Below are 17925 nucleotides of genomic sequence, written 5' to 3'. Positions count from 1 at the left end.
GCGAACGAATTTCTGTTGCGAAATTGCTCGCTTTCTGCCGAGATGTTCGTTCAGCTCATTGCATCAGCTCATAGATTGAGTTTGTTGTTTCAGATTGAATTTTTTTTTATGTCTTCTTATCTACATCTGAGTATGGTGTTCTCTGAACTCTGAAATTTGTGGGATGCAAGTCCTCTGCAGTACTGCATGTGCAATACTGCTCACTGACATGTAGGCCCTGCACATACAGTACTACAGAGGATCTCAATTGAAATTTGTGGAGTTCACCACTTCCCAGTTCCCACCTGCCTACAAGAGAAGATCAGCACAAATACCACTAGTAGCGATGCACATTTTACTACTGCGTTGTCCACATACTGGGGAAATCCAAGAACCAAAGCTACAGAGCATTAATCCCATCTAAACGGATATATACCAGATTACAGAATCCCAGGTTTTATGGGTGCATCCGCCAAATTTTGTCCTTTATTTCTTTTCTTTGTGTGAGAGCAAAGCTTCAATAACTTTTTTATCCATTATGTCTTTTCCTGAATTTGTGCACCCCTTTATAAGCACGATGAGTCGATGATGACGTGCTCAAAGCAACATAAAAGGTGACACACTGTTGTCAAGTTCACTATTCACTCCAGTTAATTAAAGGGTTAGTCGTGTAAACATGACAAAAGTGCTAAGTGTGAACCGCTGATGACGGAAACAGCATAGCAGCAGTAGTACTGTAGTAGAAAGCCGGCACCGCCTGCCGGCCGTCCTGCCCAAATGTGTCCCTCCTGGGTTGGTCTTTGCCGGAATCTTCAGAGAAAAGAAATGGACGTTTCCCGGACACCGACTCGTGGTCCCATGTCCCTAGTTGACCTCCTCGGTTAAGTTCAGGACTATCTGGTCATGTGTGCTCTGACTCAGGTCGATCTGGTGGTACTTGCTCTCGCAAAGACGCGGCGCACACGTCGTCGTACGTCGCGGCGCCGGCGAATCAATCGACACGTACGTCGTCGTCGGCGTACGTGTGTCGCTCGTTGACACCGACGGCACGCGGCGCGGGGCCGATCGATCGATCGATCTACGCGACGGAGGGGGAGAGGGGCTCGTGAGTGTGGTGTGTTTGATTCCGGTGTGCGCTCGTTTCGGCAAATTAACACGCTCGCTTAACGGTTTCTCGTTGCTTGCCTTGCCGCTCCTTCGCTTTCGCGTCTTCCCTTGGATCATGGGAGAGGAGGAGGAGGTTGCTTTGCCTTGCATCCCGGTGCACTGCACTGGCCCGGGATCGATGATCCACAGGCACATACTTTGTAGTAAGTAGCTTGTAGCACAAACGAGGAGGATTAATTGCGTGATCGGTTTCATGTCAAATTGCATGCCCCCTTTTCTTGTGTATGTAAATTAATTGATACTACTAACAATCATGGATGTGTGTTTGTGGGGTGCAAGGACATGTATTGCTTTTGCAAACTTTAAAACGTGCGTGCATGTTTTGCGTCGTGTGTGATGGATGGCCTGGCCCGCACCAATCATGAGCGCGATGGATTTGCTGTTGATTTTGTGCCGTCAAATCGGCCGGGTGTGTACATCATCCTTTGCAACAACGTCGTCAACTCGTCAAGCTTCCTGGGGTTGGTTGGTTGCAGACTTCGCAACGTGTTCGTGAACTTAAAAAAAAAGGGTATAGTAATCATTTTTCCTGGAGTATATACAATAATGGTAACAAATAACAATGGCTAGACAATCAAGTGTCTGATTGCGTTTGCGATACAGCTGCAGATAGACTACTGAGCTGGTGCTGATATTTGGCTTTCTCTGACAAGCAACTAATCAGATCGATATAACACATCATGTATCGACATGGCACGTCTTCTGTCAGAAAAAGCATAGTATGATGCAACGCGCCGAGAAGTATTATACGCTCCGCATGAGGCTCATGACGGAGTATTTGGCAGCAATCGACATAGATGGTGCATTTCCCTCGTGACTGAACTGTCCAGTGCAGTCCAAGATAATCAAGATAAATATCCAATCATCGGATCAGCAATACGAATAATTCCGTTATCGTGAAGAGGTTTCTTGCGCAAACTCTCGGGTTTTCCTGCCAAGGATAAATCATGCGTTGTGTGTGTCTTTTGTCATGTTAATATGGCATGTTGCAGTGTTTCTGTAGCTACTGTTCCTTTCAACGTAACGGCGACGCCTGCTGCTCCGATTTTTTTTTTTTCGTCGCGTCGCTTGAAAATATTCAGGTGATGGTGGGGAGAGAACCAAAGTACGACACACTTGGACAACGGGTGAAGCAACTAGCTCCGTCTTGTCAACGTTCTCTGAACTTGATTCAAGAAGTTTACTTGGCTTTCGATTTTGATGCAAAAGTATAGGAGTACTATACTAGTAAGCCAGACCTTTCTGTTTGCGTTTGCTGACGATATGCTCGGAGAATCATTAACCAACCGTTTCCGTTGGCGGCTAACTAGCTTGGCAATCGACGTGTACAAGCAGAAGCAATCCGGTGAGGAAATATAATAACCTCTGGGCAGTGGCTTTCATTCATGTTTAAAAATTCATAATATGTGGCATAGAATTAACCATGTATTCGCTGATAACGACAATTACTGAGAAATGAACACACATAAATGTTAGAACAGGCATCTTCTTATATTAGGGTAAAACTTTATAACAAGCAGTTTTCCAAACTACTTGAGTTTCATGAAAACCAACTTTGCCTGTTATACGAAAACTCAAAATATAAACAGGGAGATAGCTAAAACCAGTATAGGGAATACCGAATACCCATATAAAAACCATTACATTTGAGCTAAATCCTATCCTAACTGAGCAAATTAAAATTCGTGACTTACCTGGAAGCATGTGAGTAAAACCTATGAAAGGCTGAAAGTAGCTGTGGCACAAAACAAAAAACAAAAAAAAGGAGTTCCTAAGTACTCGAAACTAGGCGCTTTCTGGTTGAAGTCACACAGGCTGAGGAACTGCAGTAGCACGGCGGCGAGGCGCTCTTCAGAAGTTCTGTACAAATTTTTGCTGCTGGTTGGCAACGAAACGGAATTATAATCTTTGTATCAACATGGGGCATCAAAAGTTTCCTGTCATCCTTGTATTTGACTTGGTATAGATTAGTCGGTCTTCATTCGGCCGGCTAATTTTTTAGGAAGATTGTATAGGAGTAACCCAAGAACTAAGATAGCAGCACCAACCAAAAATGAAGTGCTTAAATTTGTCCCACCAGGAATGTATGGCAGAGGTAGTGACAACACATAGATGGAAAGAGGAACTGCAAGGCAAGCAGAAATGTAAAAGTTAGAAATGAAATGAACAAGACCGACCAGGCCGAATCATATCTACTCGTGACAAGTTCTCTAGCAATGTGTTTGCACGCATGTAAATCATATCTGCACAAACCTACAAAATGATATGCACGGGTCATAGATGTTTCAATTTCCAAAAACACCTAGTTGAAGCCAATACTTTAGCATTCGTTTCCTAAGAAAATGACCGCACACAACTATACCTGCTAAAGTTGCTGTTAGCGAAGCAACCAGTGCAGTAGACATCTTCACCAGATTTAAAACAGAAATGTTGAAGGCCATGTTCATAGCTATGAAGAGCAGTGGCAGCAAAGGAGCTCCATGGCAATCTGAAAACTTAAACCATCAGTACATGATTTTAACATCTTTACAGAAAGGCTACAGTGCATGTGTTTCATCGTGGAGTGATGGAGTCTTTTATTCTGTTTGTCCACAAGTTTTTTTTTACTTCTTACCATCTCCGATAAACGATTTTAGATAGGTCTTTTACCATAATGCACTAGAAAAATGATAAAAACAGCATATTGTGAAAGTACTCTGCAAGACAAACCCAACGACATTGTTTTTATGCAGTTAACCTCTTTCACATGCAGCAAAAGGTTTCCAAGGTGTCCTTCTTAAAGACGGACAGGGTACTAATCAGCAGTCAAGGTGACAGAGATTGGGACCCTGAACATCCAAATTGCAATAACTAGTAAGTGTTTTACAAGCCTGGGATCAATGCATACCTGACCAATTTCACCATCCAGGAGAATATTTCTTCATAAAAGTGCAGATTTTATGTGACAAAGCTCAACTTATCTAGCATCTGAAGGTACTACATGCAGAAATACTCACCCTTCAGATTACCTCCAATATTCAGAAAGCATGCTGCACCACGGTTTATGTATGCAGGAAGCTCAGCCAACGGGATGCCTTTTAAGTTAGACAGAAACGGAAGGAGTAGGAAGACAAACAGGGCCTGTGTAGTCCAAGATATCAGATTTCAGGTAAACAAACAGGAGAGAAAAAAAGGATAGCTAAGTGAAGAATAATAACTAGTACAACAGCGATCATTAAGATCCATATCATTGTAAGGTGAGTGCCGCTCCTGGTTTCATTACTGACTACTAAACCCGCAGTGAACAAAAAGAAGATAAGCATTTGTTTTACCTGAAAACCTGACCCAAAGGAGTTGACCACAAATATGTCAGGCCTCTTTCCCTGTATAAAAAGCACAGAACCAACTGCTTGAAATAAGACAAACAAACTAGGTGTTTATTAAATGATATTTTCACATGCATTCCCCTGCCACTATTTTTATCAGTTGGTAGTACTCTCTGTTTTTCATTTCAACAAAATAAAACCAAAGCAGCAACTACTGTGCTGCCTACCTGATAATAGAATTATTACTAACCTTAAGGCGTTTTGCACCATCAATAAAAACAAATTCCTGCCATAGAATAAAATAAATAAGAGTTAAGATAACTGATAGGTTCATTACTAGTACACAGATTAGTACATTTCACCTTGATTATGGATGCACCAGCATGACATGCAGACGAAGCCATCAGTACTGCTGGCCAGAACAGCTTGACATCAGATAGAAATGGACCACTGTTCGCTCCACTGTTTTCATAAACAAAAAAACACGGCCAAGAAATACTCAAAAGGCAATCGACATGTAAATACAAATGTCCTGTAACAAAATTTACCCCTTTCAATTCCCTGCTATTAACTGCACAGTTATGAAGTACCGAAAAATATAGAAAAAACTAGCATGCTAACTGATCCAGTACACACCTTGCCACAGCTAGAATTACCCCCGCTGTGACGAGCAGGCATCCAAATATTTGATTTGCTCTGTATTTCCTTCCCAAAATGAGGACAGATAAGATAAGCTGCCAAACTAAAAAGGACTGCAAAAGGATGACAGGCATGTTAGAGTATTTGTGAAAAGATCACATGGGAAGTAGCTATGGAAGTGGTATCCAGAGAGCTTATACAAGATAACTGTATGAAAAAAAAAACACTAATGCCTATTAGACAGTTCCTTCATACTGTTGATTACAATAACTATTTAAATGCTGCTTTAGGGAAAATCTGAAATCTGTCACTGTAACAAAAGAACAGACTTAAGGGAAATGGTAGGAGTGCATGAGAACTTCATACTTTGGATAGTAAAATTTTCATAAAACAAAATACAGACAAGTGGCCCAAATACCCAATGGATACATTTAGACCTGTGAAGCAATACCAAAACATAGTACCTGAGACAACACTGGAATTGAAGGTCCAGGCAACATAGCTGCGAGAACAGGCAAAATAAACCGATATAAGATTCCATTTAGTTATGACACAAGGAAACCATACTTCAAATATTGTCCTCTCTGGCCATAACAATTTGATGTTTAGGAGAATATTTATGCAAACTTTTTACACTTTAACTATCAAATTTATATTAGAATAAATTTATAAAATCTAATAAGCTTATGACAGTACTTTTCAAGGCAAATCTACACATATTTCTTTTTTACTTTTAAAAGTTTGACCAAATCTTGTCCTAAACATCAAACATTTATGCCTGGAGGGAGTGCCAGTTAAATAATAAACTTTAAACATAGCATTGCAAAATCACCTGCAGCAGCCATGCCTGAAGCAACACCTAGTGCTTCTAGTAAGCCAATCAACATGAAGCGTGATTTTGGAAGTGCTAGCATTTCTTTAGTGACAATGCCAGCATGATATCTTATAAAAAGAATAGAGAAATATACTATAACATACCTGCAAAAACAGATAAGCATATGAGCATCTGCACAACTATTGTGAAGAAATCATCTATCTATTACTTCCTCCGTTTCATATTACAAGTCGTTTTAACTTTTTTCCTAGTCAAACTTTTGTAAGTTTCACCAAATTTATAGAAAAATTCAGTAACATCTAAAACACCAAATTAGTTTCATTAAATCTAACATGGAATATATTTTGATAATATATTTCTTTGTGTTGAAAATACTACTATGTTTTCTATAAATTTGGTCAAATTTTAAAAAGTTTGATTAGGAAAAAGATCAAAACGGCTTATAATATGAAATGGAGGGAGTATATTAGCATAGTAGTAAAAAAACTAAACCTCCATGTATTCTCTTAATGGTTCTGAAGTACTTCTAGAACGTTAGGCAAGTTAAAAAATATATACTTCATCCGTTTCACAATGTAAGTCATTCTAGCATTTTCCACATTCATATTGATGTTAATGAATCTAGATAGATATATATGTCTAGATTCATTAACATCAATATGAATATGAGAAATGCTAGAATGACTTACATTGTGAAACGGAGGGAGTATATCTTACACCAGTAATCAAGGTGGGTTCAGACCATAGTGATATAGACTTGATCAAATATATCTCAATCTTAGAACTTACAATGACATCCTAAGAATTAAAATTGTGCCTTTTGAACTAAGCGAAAGAGCTGTACAATAAACGCAACTCTATCTCCATATAAAAGCATGTATAAGCATCATGTAGTTGTATTGTACGGAAAAGCAAACGAGATGGTGTGCATAACACACTTACATTAGTTGACATGTAATTCTGAATAAGTGTTGCACCTCAGAGGTGGAAGCAAACAGACAAACTTAAAGTTATCATTCCAAATAAAACAAACTTAAGAGTCAAAGCGTTAACACGCATTTCGACTGAGCTCAAAGAATGTACTTGTAGAAGACTAGACTGTAGTACAACAATACTCCACGGCACAGATGACACAAGCGATCACAAAATCCTAACAGTGAGCCGTGGTATATTGTAATCTGTGCGAAGCATCAAAATTACCCAAATGTGGTGGCTTGGGCGAGGAAGAACGGGTAATTCCTCATGGGCACGAGCGCCAGCTTGTACAGCACCCGGTTCATCACCGCGAGCACCACCGTGGCCGCCGCCGCCGCGGCGATCCCCGTCCCACCCCCACCCTCAACCTCACCATCGCCCCCTTCCCCCGAAGCCCCAGCCCTCGCGGCCGCCCGCGCGCGCGTCGTCGTCGTCTCGACGCGCCACCTCCCGGCACCATCCCAACTGGCGGCCGCGACCGCGAGGCCCACACGCCGGGGAGACGGGAGGGAGGCTCGGGGGGAGAGGGACGCCGCGCTCCATCGAGTCACGCGGCGGAGGGAAGGCCGCGGCGGCGAGGAGAGGAGCAGCGCCATGGGCATGGCTTCGGTGGGTTTGAAGATTTCGCGGCGGGTCAGTCGGTTTTGCTTCGGCTTCTGTGGACGGAGGCCACTGGTCACTGACCGGTGGGGCCCACAGGATTAACCCAACCCACCTGGCCTTTCCGTTTCCGTAGCCCACGGCCCGAAACCCCGACTCCCCGCCGCCGCCGCCGCCGCCGCCGGTGATGGGGATCTCCGAGTCCGATGAGCTCCGGGCATTCGAGGCCACCGGAATCTACCGTCTCGCCGAATCCGGCGCTGCTTTCCTCGACCCCGTCCGCATCCTCAACGCGTCCTACCGCCGCTTCCGCCTCGTCCCTTCTGCGTACTACTCCCGAAGCTTCGGCACGTCGCGTCAGGGAGGCGAAGCGGAAACCGAACGAACTGGGGAGGCGTCTCCAGAACGGAAGAAGCGGAAGCGGAAGCGGCAGCGGCAGCCGAAGCCCAGGGAACTGAACGAAGTGGAGCGGATGGCAGAAGCTCGGCACCAGGTGAGGCAAATGCGATGTTGGATTATTTTGGTGCTTTTTTTTACGTTTTGTTCCCCTTGGAATTTATTCCGAGAGCAGAAAAATGCTTTTTGTTTTGTGCATTAGTGACAAGATCTTTGTTGACACAGAACAATATTGTTAGATTGAAGTCTGTATGCGTTGCAACAGCTAATTTTGTCAACAGCAAGCTAGAAATCAGGAGCTGCTACTATGTTTATGTTAGAAGTCTGTTGCATCTAAATGTAGTGAACATTTATTCGTTTGTTTAGTTGCCGGCAAGATTAATATAGTTTTGGAAAAGGAGATCAAACAGTGCTTTGCAGGTATTGTGATGTAATGCTTGGATTTCATGTGTGTTCCATTTGCTAGGAAGCAAGGCCTTTGCTATCGAGCGCACACAAATCACTGCTTAAGGCTAAAGATCTACTGGAGTTCCTTCCGAGGATGATCAAGGAAGATGTGCGCGTGCTTGATGTGGAAAGTAATTTGGAGAAGAATCTTGTTGAACTTGGGAGCTCATGGCGAGCGCCTTTATGTGAGATGACTCTTTGCTTTCAGAAGTCTTCTGGTGAGGATAGTGAGGAAGGTAAAATTAAGCGTACCAAATATATCCTTTCTGATGGGCGTATTTTTAACTTCATAGTGTATTATGAAAGCAGTGGTTCCTTCTCTTTGTTTTAAGGTATCTGCCATAAGACATCCACTCCACTGTTTAATAGTACAATCAGTATCGAAGAAAATGATGACGCAGAAGGAGAATTTCAGGATAGACGTTATATTTTACCAAGACGATGTTGTTTCTTGATGGTTAGTAACTATTATTCTTCTGCGGTACAGTTTTTTCATAGAAGTATAATATTTGTCCTTGATCTCGAAATGTTTTTTGCATGATCTTGATGATACGTTAAAGACTGACCTCAAACATGTCCGTGGTCTAATTCCTGGTATGCAGTAACATATCACAAAAAACAACCTAGTATGTATTTGCATATACCTGTGCTTCTGGTAATTTACTAATTTTATTAGCCAATGTACTTGGTTCCTTAATTTTTATGATGGTGCTCGTTTTCTCCAGATAATTACAATCAAGGTTACAACCTTATAGTTGTCGATCCACCTTGGGAGAATGGATGTGTTCGTCAGAAAGTAGCGTAAGTTTGCTACTTTTTGGGTTTGATTCGTTTGTGTAGTTAGGCATTTCCTTAGAGAAAATCTCTTTTCTCCTCCAAGCAAGCAAAAGCTTGTGTCTAGATGGGGAACCACTTAAGCTTTGGCTCACATTGTGATGGATGACATTATAATCTTTACATGGTAGTCTCAGATATCACTTTTTAACTTTTTATATATATGACATGTTTGAAATTGAACACATGTCCTGTTTATGCTTGTTATTATGTTTAGCCACTAAAACTGTAGGTGCAGTTGTTCTCTTTAGCTGATCTTCAGCCGATGCATAAATCATGATAAGCATATGGGGTATCTAGGATGTGCTGTCCTTTTTGGTATGGCTCCGATATGTTTCATTTGCAATCCCTAGGGTATATCATGTCTTAGTTCTTGAAAATTTTTCATAGGAATGCAATGCACATGATCATGTCTCACGGATTACACGGATTATTATACTATGATGCACTGACCGCGAGACATATTATGCTGATATTACGTCCTCCCATAGTAAACTCTGAGCTGAGTATATATTGAGTAATCTCATGAAAATTAAATATTTGTATATTAACAAATACTCATTTTCTACTTTATTGTTTTCATCCGTTCAATTTGAAATCACTTTAAATATATTGTCATCCAGGCATTTCACTCATCCAACTATTCACGTGCTAGGTACCCTACACTTCCCAACAGACATTTCTTGTACCTTCCAGTACAAGAACTTGCCCATCCAGCTGGAGCTCTTCTAGTTTTGTGGATTACAAATCGGGAGAAACTTTGGAAGTTTGTTGAGGAGGAGTTATTTCCTGCTTGGGGAGTGAAAGATCATACTGTGTTCTATTGGCTGAAGGTTTGCACCTAATACTCACCTGCCACATTCTATCATTCGACAGTAATTTTACTGATGCAATTGGTATATTTTTAGTGGCATCCTTATTTTGTTCAATTTGGTTCTGAAAGTCTCAGTAAATCATAGGTGAAGCCAGATGGTTCGCTGATTGGCAATCTAGACTTGCTCCATCACAGGCCTTATGAGTGCCTCCTTGTTGGCTACATAAATCTTGTGAGTTTCTCTTCTAGATTATAGCCTTTTTCCTGAAATACACCTTCGATCCGCAAGCTGTGTTCTGAAATTGATGCATTTTGTTCTCCTGGTTCCTTGTTGCAGAACAAAGAGGCCGTACGAGGTTCAAAATTCAAGTTTTTGGAAGAAAGGCGGGTAATTATGAGTGTACCGGGTGCTCACTCAAGGAAACCTCCCCTCCAGAGTATCCTTGTCTGTCGTTTGTCTGTGTCCATGCTGTTTATAATTTATAACTGTTGCAATGAGATTCTATTATGTTACTATGTAAATATGGCTTTCTTTATAGTTGGAAATATCATATATGATCAAGATCAACCCTTAACTTGTAAAAGAATTACTTTCAGAATATATACCAGGTCCTAAACCTGCAAGGTGCATTGAGCTTTTTGCCAGAGAGTTGGTTTCTGGTTGGACCTCTTGGGGAAATGAGCCACTCCGTTTTCAGGATGCAATGTACTTTTTTAATAAGCAAGAGCATGATGTGCACAGCTGAGTGATTGCTGCAAGCCCGCGAGGTGACGACTACAATCCACGCTTTGAATACCTGGAGGCATGCTCTTCTCTGGAAGTACTTCTAGTCAACCCACCCTTTTCTTCCTTGGAGTACTTTCCAGAATCACACATTCACACCCAATATTTACATTGCTGCTTTACATTCTGAATTGTCAGCAGTTAACTGATATAATCATGGCTTTTCTTTTTCAGGTGATTTTTTTTTTCTCAAAGTTTACCCATGGTGGAGGTGGATAGGGTGAATAGATGAAGGGGTGAAGAGAACTGAAATCATCAACTTGTTACATGAAGGAGATATAAAGGGGTGGAGGAGAAAATTAACTTCCAGGAAGAGATCACATGCCGGTCTCAATACATGACGGTGGGATCATCGGTTTTCAGGTTATGACGAAGACCACAAGCTGAACTCGTGGAATACAGTTGCTGCGCTGCAGTTTGACCTCTCAGATTTGTACTACTGACGCAGGCAGACAGAGTCTCAGAGACAGTAGCATATACAGATAACAGATTGGTAATGACCAAAATTCCATCCACCGCTGGGTTTCAGCTCAAATACCTCACCACTAGTTCTTGAGCCCCTATTCTGGATTTGGATCCATCCTGTACCAAACATTCCCGTGTCAATTGGTACAAAATCTTGATAGAATATAATGGTGTCTATGGCCAAGGCTATTTCTCGTGTCACTCTCTTCTTGACGTACACAGCCTTTGCCATTCTCATTGGAGGAGTGCATCTGCAGAATGTGCGTGTCGAGCAGCAGAATGGAGAAGCAGCAGCATCAGCTCTATGCCTCTACGTGTGGCAACGCTTGTGCGTAACGGCACGAGACGTTGGACCCAAGGCACCAAATCCCCTTATCCCTCGTCGTGCCGAGGCCGTTGCACCCGCCGCCGACCGCGACGTCCAGCCCGACGCGACCGACCTTGCCGACGAGGCGACGACGCCGTAAATCCAAATGACGCATCTGCCCCTGCCAGAGCGTTCGGGATTTGCAGGCAGGGGCAGTTCCGTCCTCTCACAGACGTTTCAAAAAATCCTTATTACGAGCCGATCATCCCCGCGCCTGCTCCAAATCACTGCAATTGCAGAGCTCAAAGGCTTGCTTCCGAGATGCCAGGCCTAAGGCCCGAGTCTCCGGCAATCCCATCGCCAGAGCTCCGCCGTGTCCGGACGTCGTTCACCGGAGCTTCTTCCTGGGTAGCCACGACTGCCATGGGTAAGGTGGTACGATCAGCCAATGCGCCGGTCGAGCCGAAGGCGAAGGTAGAGGATGTGGAGAAGCAGAGGAGGAGGGGTAAGGGAGGTTGCAATGGGACCGTCTCGTCGGCGAGGTGTAGGAGCCCACCGCCGTCTCCTGTCAGCCCGGAGCTGGGGAAGACGAGGTGTTCATGGATCACAGTCAACTCTGGTGAGTTTTTTTTTTTTTGTTACTCTGCACTCTTATCAATTTCCACCCAGCGAGAAGGAATTGTGTCTTGTATGATTTGAACAAGATTTTTGAGAAAACGTTTCAATGTTTTATTCTGTTCAAGAAAAATGTGTTGGCAAATATACAATCTTCTGCATTTTGCGCTGGAATAATAACATAACTGAACTCCATGCAATTTTGATTGATTTGTGTTCAATGTCACAAAAAAGGATTGGTAATGGAAGGCTTTTGAACTGGCGATCTGTGATTTAGCCCTATAATTTTTATCCATGAATTACCCAAAAGCATGACGTTCAATTTTGTGCTAGTATATAACTGCAGAACTAAAGCTCTTCATGACACTTCATTTCTTCAGAACCCCTTTATGTTGCTTTCCATGATGAAGAATGGGGAGTTCCAGTTCATGATGACCAGAAGCTGTTTGAGCTGCTTACCTTATCACAAGCCTTAGCTGAAATCACCTGGCCTATCATTCTGAACAAGAGGGACGAATTCAGGTCTGCTTTTCAGAGTAGATGACACATCTAAAAGAGAGTGCTTAAATGTGAAATATCTACTGAAACTTAATTGTCTTTCATCAGGGAGATGTTTGATGGTTTCAACTATGCATCAGTGTCTGAGTTCACGGACAAGAAGATAAACCTTTTGTCGAAATCAAATGGAAACATGCTACTTTCGGAGCAAAAGATACGGGCTGTTGTAACAAATGCCAAGCAAATGCATAAGGTAAGAGAACCATGTATGCTATTATTTCAGCTGTTTGATGCAATAAATCAAAATACTTTGTTCAATTCGTTCTTTAAAAGAATAGTTTGTTCGGCCTTTATCTGAAGATACAGTAATGAATATTTCCCGCTTGCAGTTTCCATCAGTTATGTTTCTTGAATTATTTATACTTCAAAATTAATACATACTTTGATAGTACTCCCTCCATTCCAAATTGATCTACATATTTCATAGTTACACCAAGACAAAAAAAAAAGCTAATAACTCTCTCATACTACATTTACTCTAGTAATATGTTACTACTGACGATACATATCTGTAGGTAATCCAGGATTTCGGATCGTTCAGCAACTACTGTTGGAGCTTCGTAAAACACAAACCCGTCAAAAGCAACTTCCGCTATGCTCGCCAAGTACCTATCAAGACGCCCAAATCTGAGGCCATAAGCAAGGGCCTGATGCGACGAGGCTTCCAATGCGTTGGCCCTACGACAATCTACTCCTTCATGCAGGTTTCTGGCATCGTTAACGACCATCTGTCATGCTGCTTCAGGTTTCAGGATTGCAGAGATATCAAAAGGAACCTGAGAGCTGAGCCAGGATTGATAGAAAGAAGGTTGAACTCACCGCCTTCCTCAGAAGACTCTGAAACTAGCAGGGAGGCGTGACTGGTGCTCACTACTGAACTTATTAACCTGAATTACATCGGTATTCAAGAACGTAACTATATGATTCTTTGCTGGTTTGTCCTCATTGGGTGATTATTTTGTGTTGTATGTTGTAGCCATGACAGTTTGAGCTATGCATTTTATGTTGTCACTCCTTGAGCAATGTATATTGTATAGGTTGTTGTACAGATCGTTTGACGAAACAGTGCGGTATAGTTTGTTTGGGGACTTGACTTGTAACATACCTGTATATTATAGAAACTAGCATTGGATGGTTTTGATGTATCACTGAGTGGTTTTCTACTATGTATCATACTTGTTTGGTTTTCTGAATGTTTAGTTTGGCTATCTTTGTTCAGGCGATGCTATGCGGTGTTCCATTTCCAAGGTTGTGTTCTTTTGCTGTCCAACCAAAGAGTCAGGGTACCTGAACTACTGTCTGATAGTCTTACGAAGTGATTTTTATTTTCAAAAAAAAGGATATTATTATCATGTTGCAAACAAATTATTCTGATAATTTATAAGTTCTTCTCTCCGTTAATGAGAAGATGATAGCCTTAATTTGGAGGATCCATACCAGACTATTAATATGAACGGGCCAGCACTAACTAGAACGGCTGGATTAGAACGGCCTGGGAGTTAGCTCAACAAACATGGGCCTAACAAAAGTCACAGTCCAAGCTCCGACCTAACACACATGGGCCTTACGTACGCCACAATCCTATTCCAGCCTAACTTGGGCCACATATCTGTTTGGATGGGCCGTAATCCTGACCCATGTGGATTAGGCCCATCAAGACAAGGTCTCAACTAAGGTTGCTCCTTTGTTCGGCAACCAAACAATCTTTTCACAATATATATTGCCTGTCAGAACCTCCTTTATATCGAGAATAATTCTCAGATGTCAATTAAAGCCGCAATGCCTGACATGATGTTGGTATGGAATACCCTTATACCCACCGAATTTGTCGATAGTAACTATCAGGAGTACTTAAATTACTGATATTCGTTTCTTTTTGCAGAAATCTGATATGATGATCAGATGAAACATTCGCATCTTCTTAATTTCTAAATTTAATCCTGGATGCTAACCCTGTGTTTCACTAAATATATCTTCGTAAGTATTGAAACACCGCAACAAAAGTATAGCTATCTCTGTAGGTCCATAGACATGTGTAAGTGTTTTTTGAAAGAACAAAAATAATACTAGTATGAAAGTGTTGTGTTGACATGGGTATGATGCGTCAGTGCATAGGTCACGCACTTGCCTTGTATAGCAAATCACAAGATAATGCATTTTCCTCGAGAGGAGAGCCCCCTAAAAAACAAGCTAATCACAAGAAAGTTCCACCACCTTTCAGACTTTCTACAGGGTTAATTGGGCAGCTAATTAAAATGCCCCCACATAAACTAATCTTAACACACGGCCACGTTTCGCCATGGACGTGATCTCTCATTAAAGCCTTAAAACACTTCGCACACCAAAACCTCTAGTTTAGCCCTCACAATAGGTCATTTTTAAGCTTGGAATCCCATCATTTCCCCACTAATAAACAACTGATCTCACCATCGCCGAGGGCGCCTCGGTATCCGTGCATCACGCCATTGCTCCGCCGACACCACCGCGCGAACCCGCCACGCGCGTGTCGCGTATCCGGAGCAGCCAGGTCAGCAAACAAGTGTCCATGTCATGCTAGAGGAGCACCTGTGTGAGCATTGCAGTGTGGACGAAGCTAATGTCCCCAAAGCTAAAAAAAGGTTAAAGAGTTGTTTAGTGGTGATTAACGTTAGCCCTTCACCTTTGTCTGAATGTTCCAAGGTCCCCTACGTATCCCAGCCCCTAGCTTAGCTACCTAGCCAGCCTATTAAGGCCATCATGTCCTTAATTTGCTTAATTGAATTCTGTGGTTGGTGCTTAAGCTTTTCGCATGCAACTGGGATTAGTTTAATTCGATGCCGATGTGGTAAGGAGGTGTTAAGAACTTAAGATAACGGAGGGGAAATGATCAGTATTAACAAACCATGCAAAGCATCATGGTCTGAAACATGCCAAGTGTGTTGCCTTGGAGTTGAAGCGTGTTAATGTGGCTAATTGCCATCCAGTCCCTTCTCCTTGAAAGGTGGCACGAAACTTGGCGCCTTTTAGGGGAAAGCAAGGCCTTGATTCCCAGTATAAACTTGGCATTAGTGCTTGCTGCTGCAGTTAAAAACAAAGCTCAGAGTTTACACCTGTTGCCACAATGCGATACGCTTCCAATAGGAAGATTGCACGCGTGTCGCCATGCGACTGGATATGATCAGCTGCCATGTCTGAAGAACTGGATATGATCATGCAGGGGTCACCCTGTTGCGACAGGTTTTGGATTCATCAACCAACGTTCATGGTTGTCTTAATTTTTATAACCAAGTTGGTTACAGAACATGCTCGATCGGTCATGGACTGCTCTTCTTAATTAACTAATTAACTTGTTGCAAATATCAAACGGATCATGTATGTTAGTAATTTCAATCGCCTCGAAGAACTTGCTTGCTGGTACGATCGTTGCCTGACGACAAACTGACAGAAGAAGAAAATGCCTTGACTCGACGATCAAAGTCAGTCATGGCGGGCGCAAAATTAGCTTACGGGCGCAAGTAACGACGACGTAGTATCACTATAGCTTAGCTTAGCTACGAGTACTATACCATCGATAAGCTGCGATTAGTAACCCGATCACGCAAAGGCGACGGAGGAGATCGATCAAATATTCAAATCTGCATACTATATGCTTCACACATGCTCTTCTCGAGGAGTATAGGATCAAATTTATTAAGCTGTGTACGCGATTAGTCGCTTAATTTGTACATGTTTAGCGTGTGCTCGAAGAGCATGAACACGACAGGAGAAGCTGCTGCCCAATCCGGGAGCGGCCGGCGGGGAGATATCTTAGCTCTGATCTACCCGAATACGCAAAAAACGGATTCGATTTGTCAAACTGTCAAAGTATAGTAGAGGGCCTAGCTGGCTATAGGCTCCTAGAGCCTTACAACAACGTAACTTGATCAAAAGCACAGTAAGCTAGCCCGTGTCCCGAGGAGATTAGGTTTGGTGGCCACTATAGTTGATTAGTACTAGTGTCACTCGTAATCTAATTGATTAACTAATCTCATTGGGATTCCACAAGTTGGAGATGGGGAAACAGGAAGGGGAGGTGTCTGTGATAAGGATGGCAAATGCCATGCCACTCCCTAGTTTAAGGACAAAGCAAAAGCCAGCTACTTGCTATTATTATACCAATAATTGATTTATTAACTGTCAAATAGTGTGGCTTTGTGTGGCGTATGTGATGCCAAGGGGGAGCATACAGGAGGGGTTAATTAGCTAGCTAGGCATGTGACAGGGAATCACCAAGGGTGGTAATCTGCTATAATTACATCGAGCATCTCATTCCATTCCATTCGCCAAAGATTTTCTGTTTATACACCCCCCCCCCCCCCCTAAGAATATTCAATTATCACATCGCACGACGATTTGGTTCTCCGTAGATCGACATTATATATATTGGCACATATATAGCCGAACATATGACGACGAGATACTACAATGCATATGCATGTTTTCTTACATTAGAAACTAGATTTCCATCTATCACTCAACTCTGCCCTTTTCTTTTTCTTGAAAGAAATGCAAGGCTAGTGTTTTTATGTAGCTTTTGTACGTAGTACTACTATGAAAAATGCATATACATCATCATGGATTAATTCTCAATAAAATGAACCAGAAGGGACATAGGGGAGGGCTAGCTAGCTATACCGGAGCAAGAGAGTCAAAAAGCTGGCTTTGCGTGCTTCCTCGAGTGAAAGTATAAAACTCTCTGAAGCTTGGAAAAGTTAGTCGCTGAGAGGAACTAACCCATGCAATTTACCGTGCCCTAAACAATATGCTAATCAATGTTGACAATCCTTATCTGGTCTCTGAAGCATGGGGGTTTCATTGGCTGGTTGATTGAGGAGGTTTGGTTGGCATTTGGTAAGAACAGGGGTTGGTTAAGCAAGCAGCACGTGAAAAGTCCGACGAGCCGTACCATGGTCAGGGCCAGGCCGGCGCGCAGGCCAGATAGGTCCAAAGCTAGCCAGTACCACGTTGTAATTTGGTTTTCTCAAAAGGCAAAGGACCAAAGTGCACATGCATGTGCATGCCATGCCATGGTGATTAATCTAATCTAATCTAATCGGATTTGAAAGTAACCGCACTCTAGATTTGGACTATGGCATGCATCTCTCTCTTTCATAAGAGTATATGACGATTTGATTGTAAAGTTCAATCTAGCTGATCTGGTGATATGCTATACCGTGACATGATCTG

The 17925-nt window shown here is 42.4% G+C and overlaps 2 protein-coding genes across 2 annotated transcripts; one reads left to right on the top strand and one right to left on the bottom strand.

Moving 5' to 3' along the window:
* Nucleotides 1–2616: 2616 nt before the first annotated feature.
* LOC127766904 (protein CLT2, chloroplastic-like) lies at nt 2617–7638 on the bottom strand. The gene is made up of 10 exons (XM_052292075.1): nt 7126–7638; nt 5923–6068; nt 5555–5592; nt 5088–5203; nt 4814–4913; nt 4702–4737; nt 4458–4508; nt 4143–4266; nt 3509–3634; nt 2617–3271 (listed from the first exon to the last, which is right to left on the bottom strand). Exons 1-10 carry the CDS (start codon nt 7500–7502, stop codon nt 3114–3116), a joined length of 1272 nt encoding a protein of 423 aa, XP_052148035.1. The 5' UTR covers nt 7503–7638; the 3' UTR covers nt 2617–3113.
* On the top strand, nt 7540–13865 carry LOC127769005 (uncharacterized). Its single transcript, XM_052294682.1, has 14 exons — nt 7540–7993; nt 8363–8579; nt 8676–8800; nt 8904–8937; nt 9069–9144; nt 9833–10010; nt 10137–10223; nt 10329–10428; nt 10577–10732; nt 11139–11208; nt 11331–12166; nt 12543–12684; nt 12769–12913; nt 13236–13865. Exons 1-14 carry the CDS (start codon nt 7688–7690, stop codon nt 13578–13580), a joined length of 2817 nt encoding a protein of 938 aa, XP_052150642.1. The 5' UTR covers nt 7540–7687; the 3' UTR covers nt 13581–13865.
* Nucleotides 13866–17925: the final 4060 nt, after the last annotated feature.

Source organism: Oryza glaberrima, chromosome 3 (assembly GCF_000147395.1).
Source record: "Oryza glaberrima chromosome 3, OglaRS2, whole genome shotgun sequence".
NCBI lineage: Eukaryota > Viridiplantae > Streptophyta > Magnoliopsida > Poales > Poaceae > Oryza > Oryza glaberrima.
The sequence above is the reverse complement of the archived record's forward strand: the minus strand, read 5'-3'. Positions and strand labels throughout refer to the sequence as shown.

Bases quoted from the DNA above. Each gene is read 5' to 3' on its own strand.
- LOC127766904 (XM_052292075.1), bottom strand. From the start codon at position 7,502: ATGCCCATGGCGCTGCTCCTCTCCTCGCCGCCGCGGCCTTCCCTCCGC. The intron at 4,738-4,813 runs GTGAAATGTACT...ATTCTATGGCAG, and splicing joins CTGGTGCATCCATAATCAAG to GAATTTGTTTTTATTGATGG. The intron at 4,509-4,701 runs GTTAGTAATAAT...CTTTTTATACAG, and splicing joins ATGGTGCAAAACGCCTTAAG to GGAAAGAGGCCTGACATATT.
- LOC127769005 (XM_052294682.1), top strand. From the start codon at position 7,688: ATGGGGATCTCCGAGTCCGATGAGCTCCGGGCATTCGAGGCCACCGGA. The intron at 7,994-8,362 runs GTGAGGCAAATG...TCCATTTGCTAG, and splicing joins TGGCAGAAGCTCGGCACCAG to GAAGCAAGGCCTTTGCTATC. The intron at 10,429-10,576 runs GTATCCTTGTCT...AACTTGTAAAAG, and splicing joins AAGGAAACCTCCCCTCCAGA to AATTACTTTCAGAATATATA.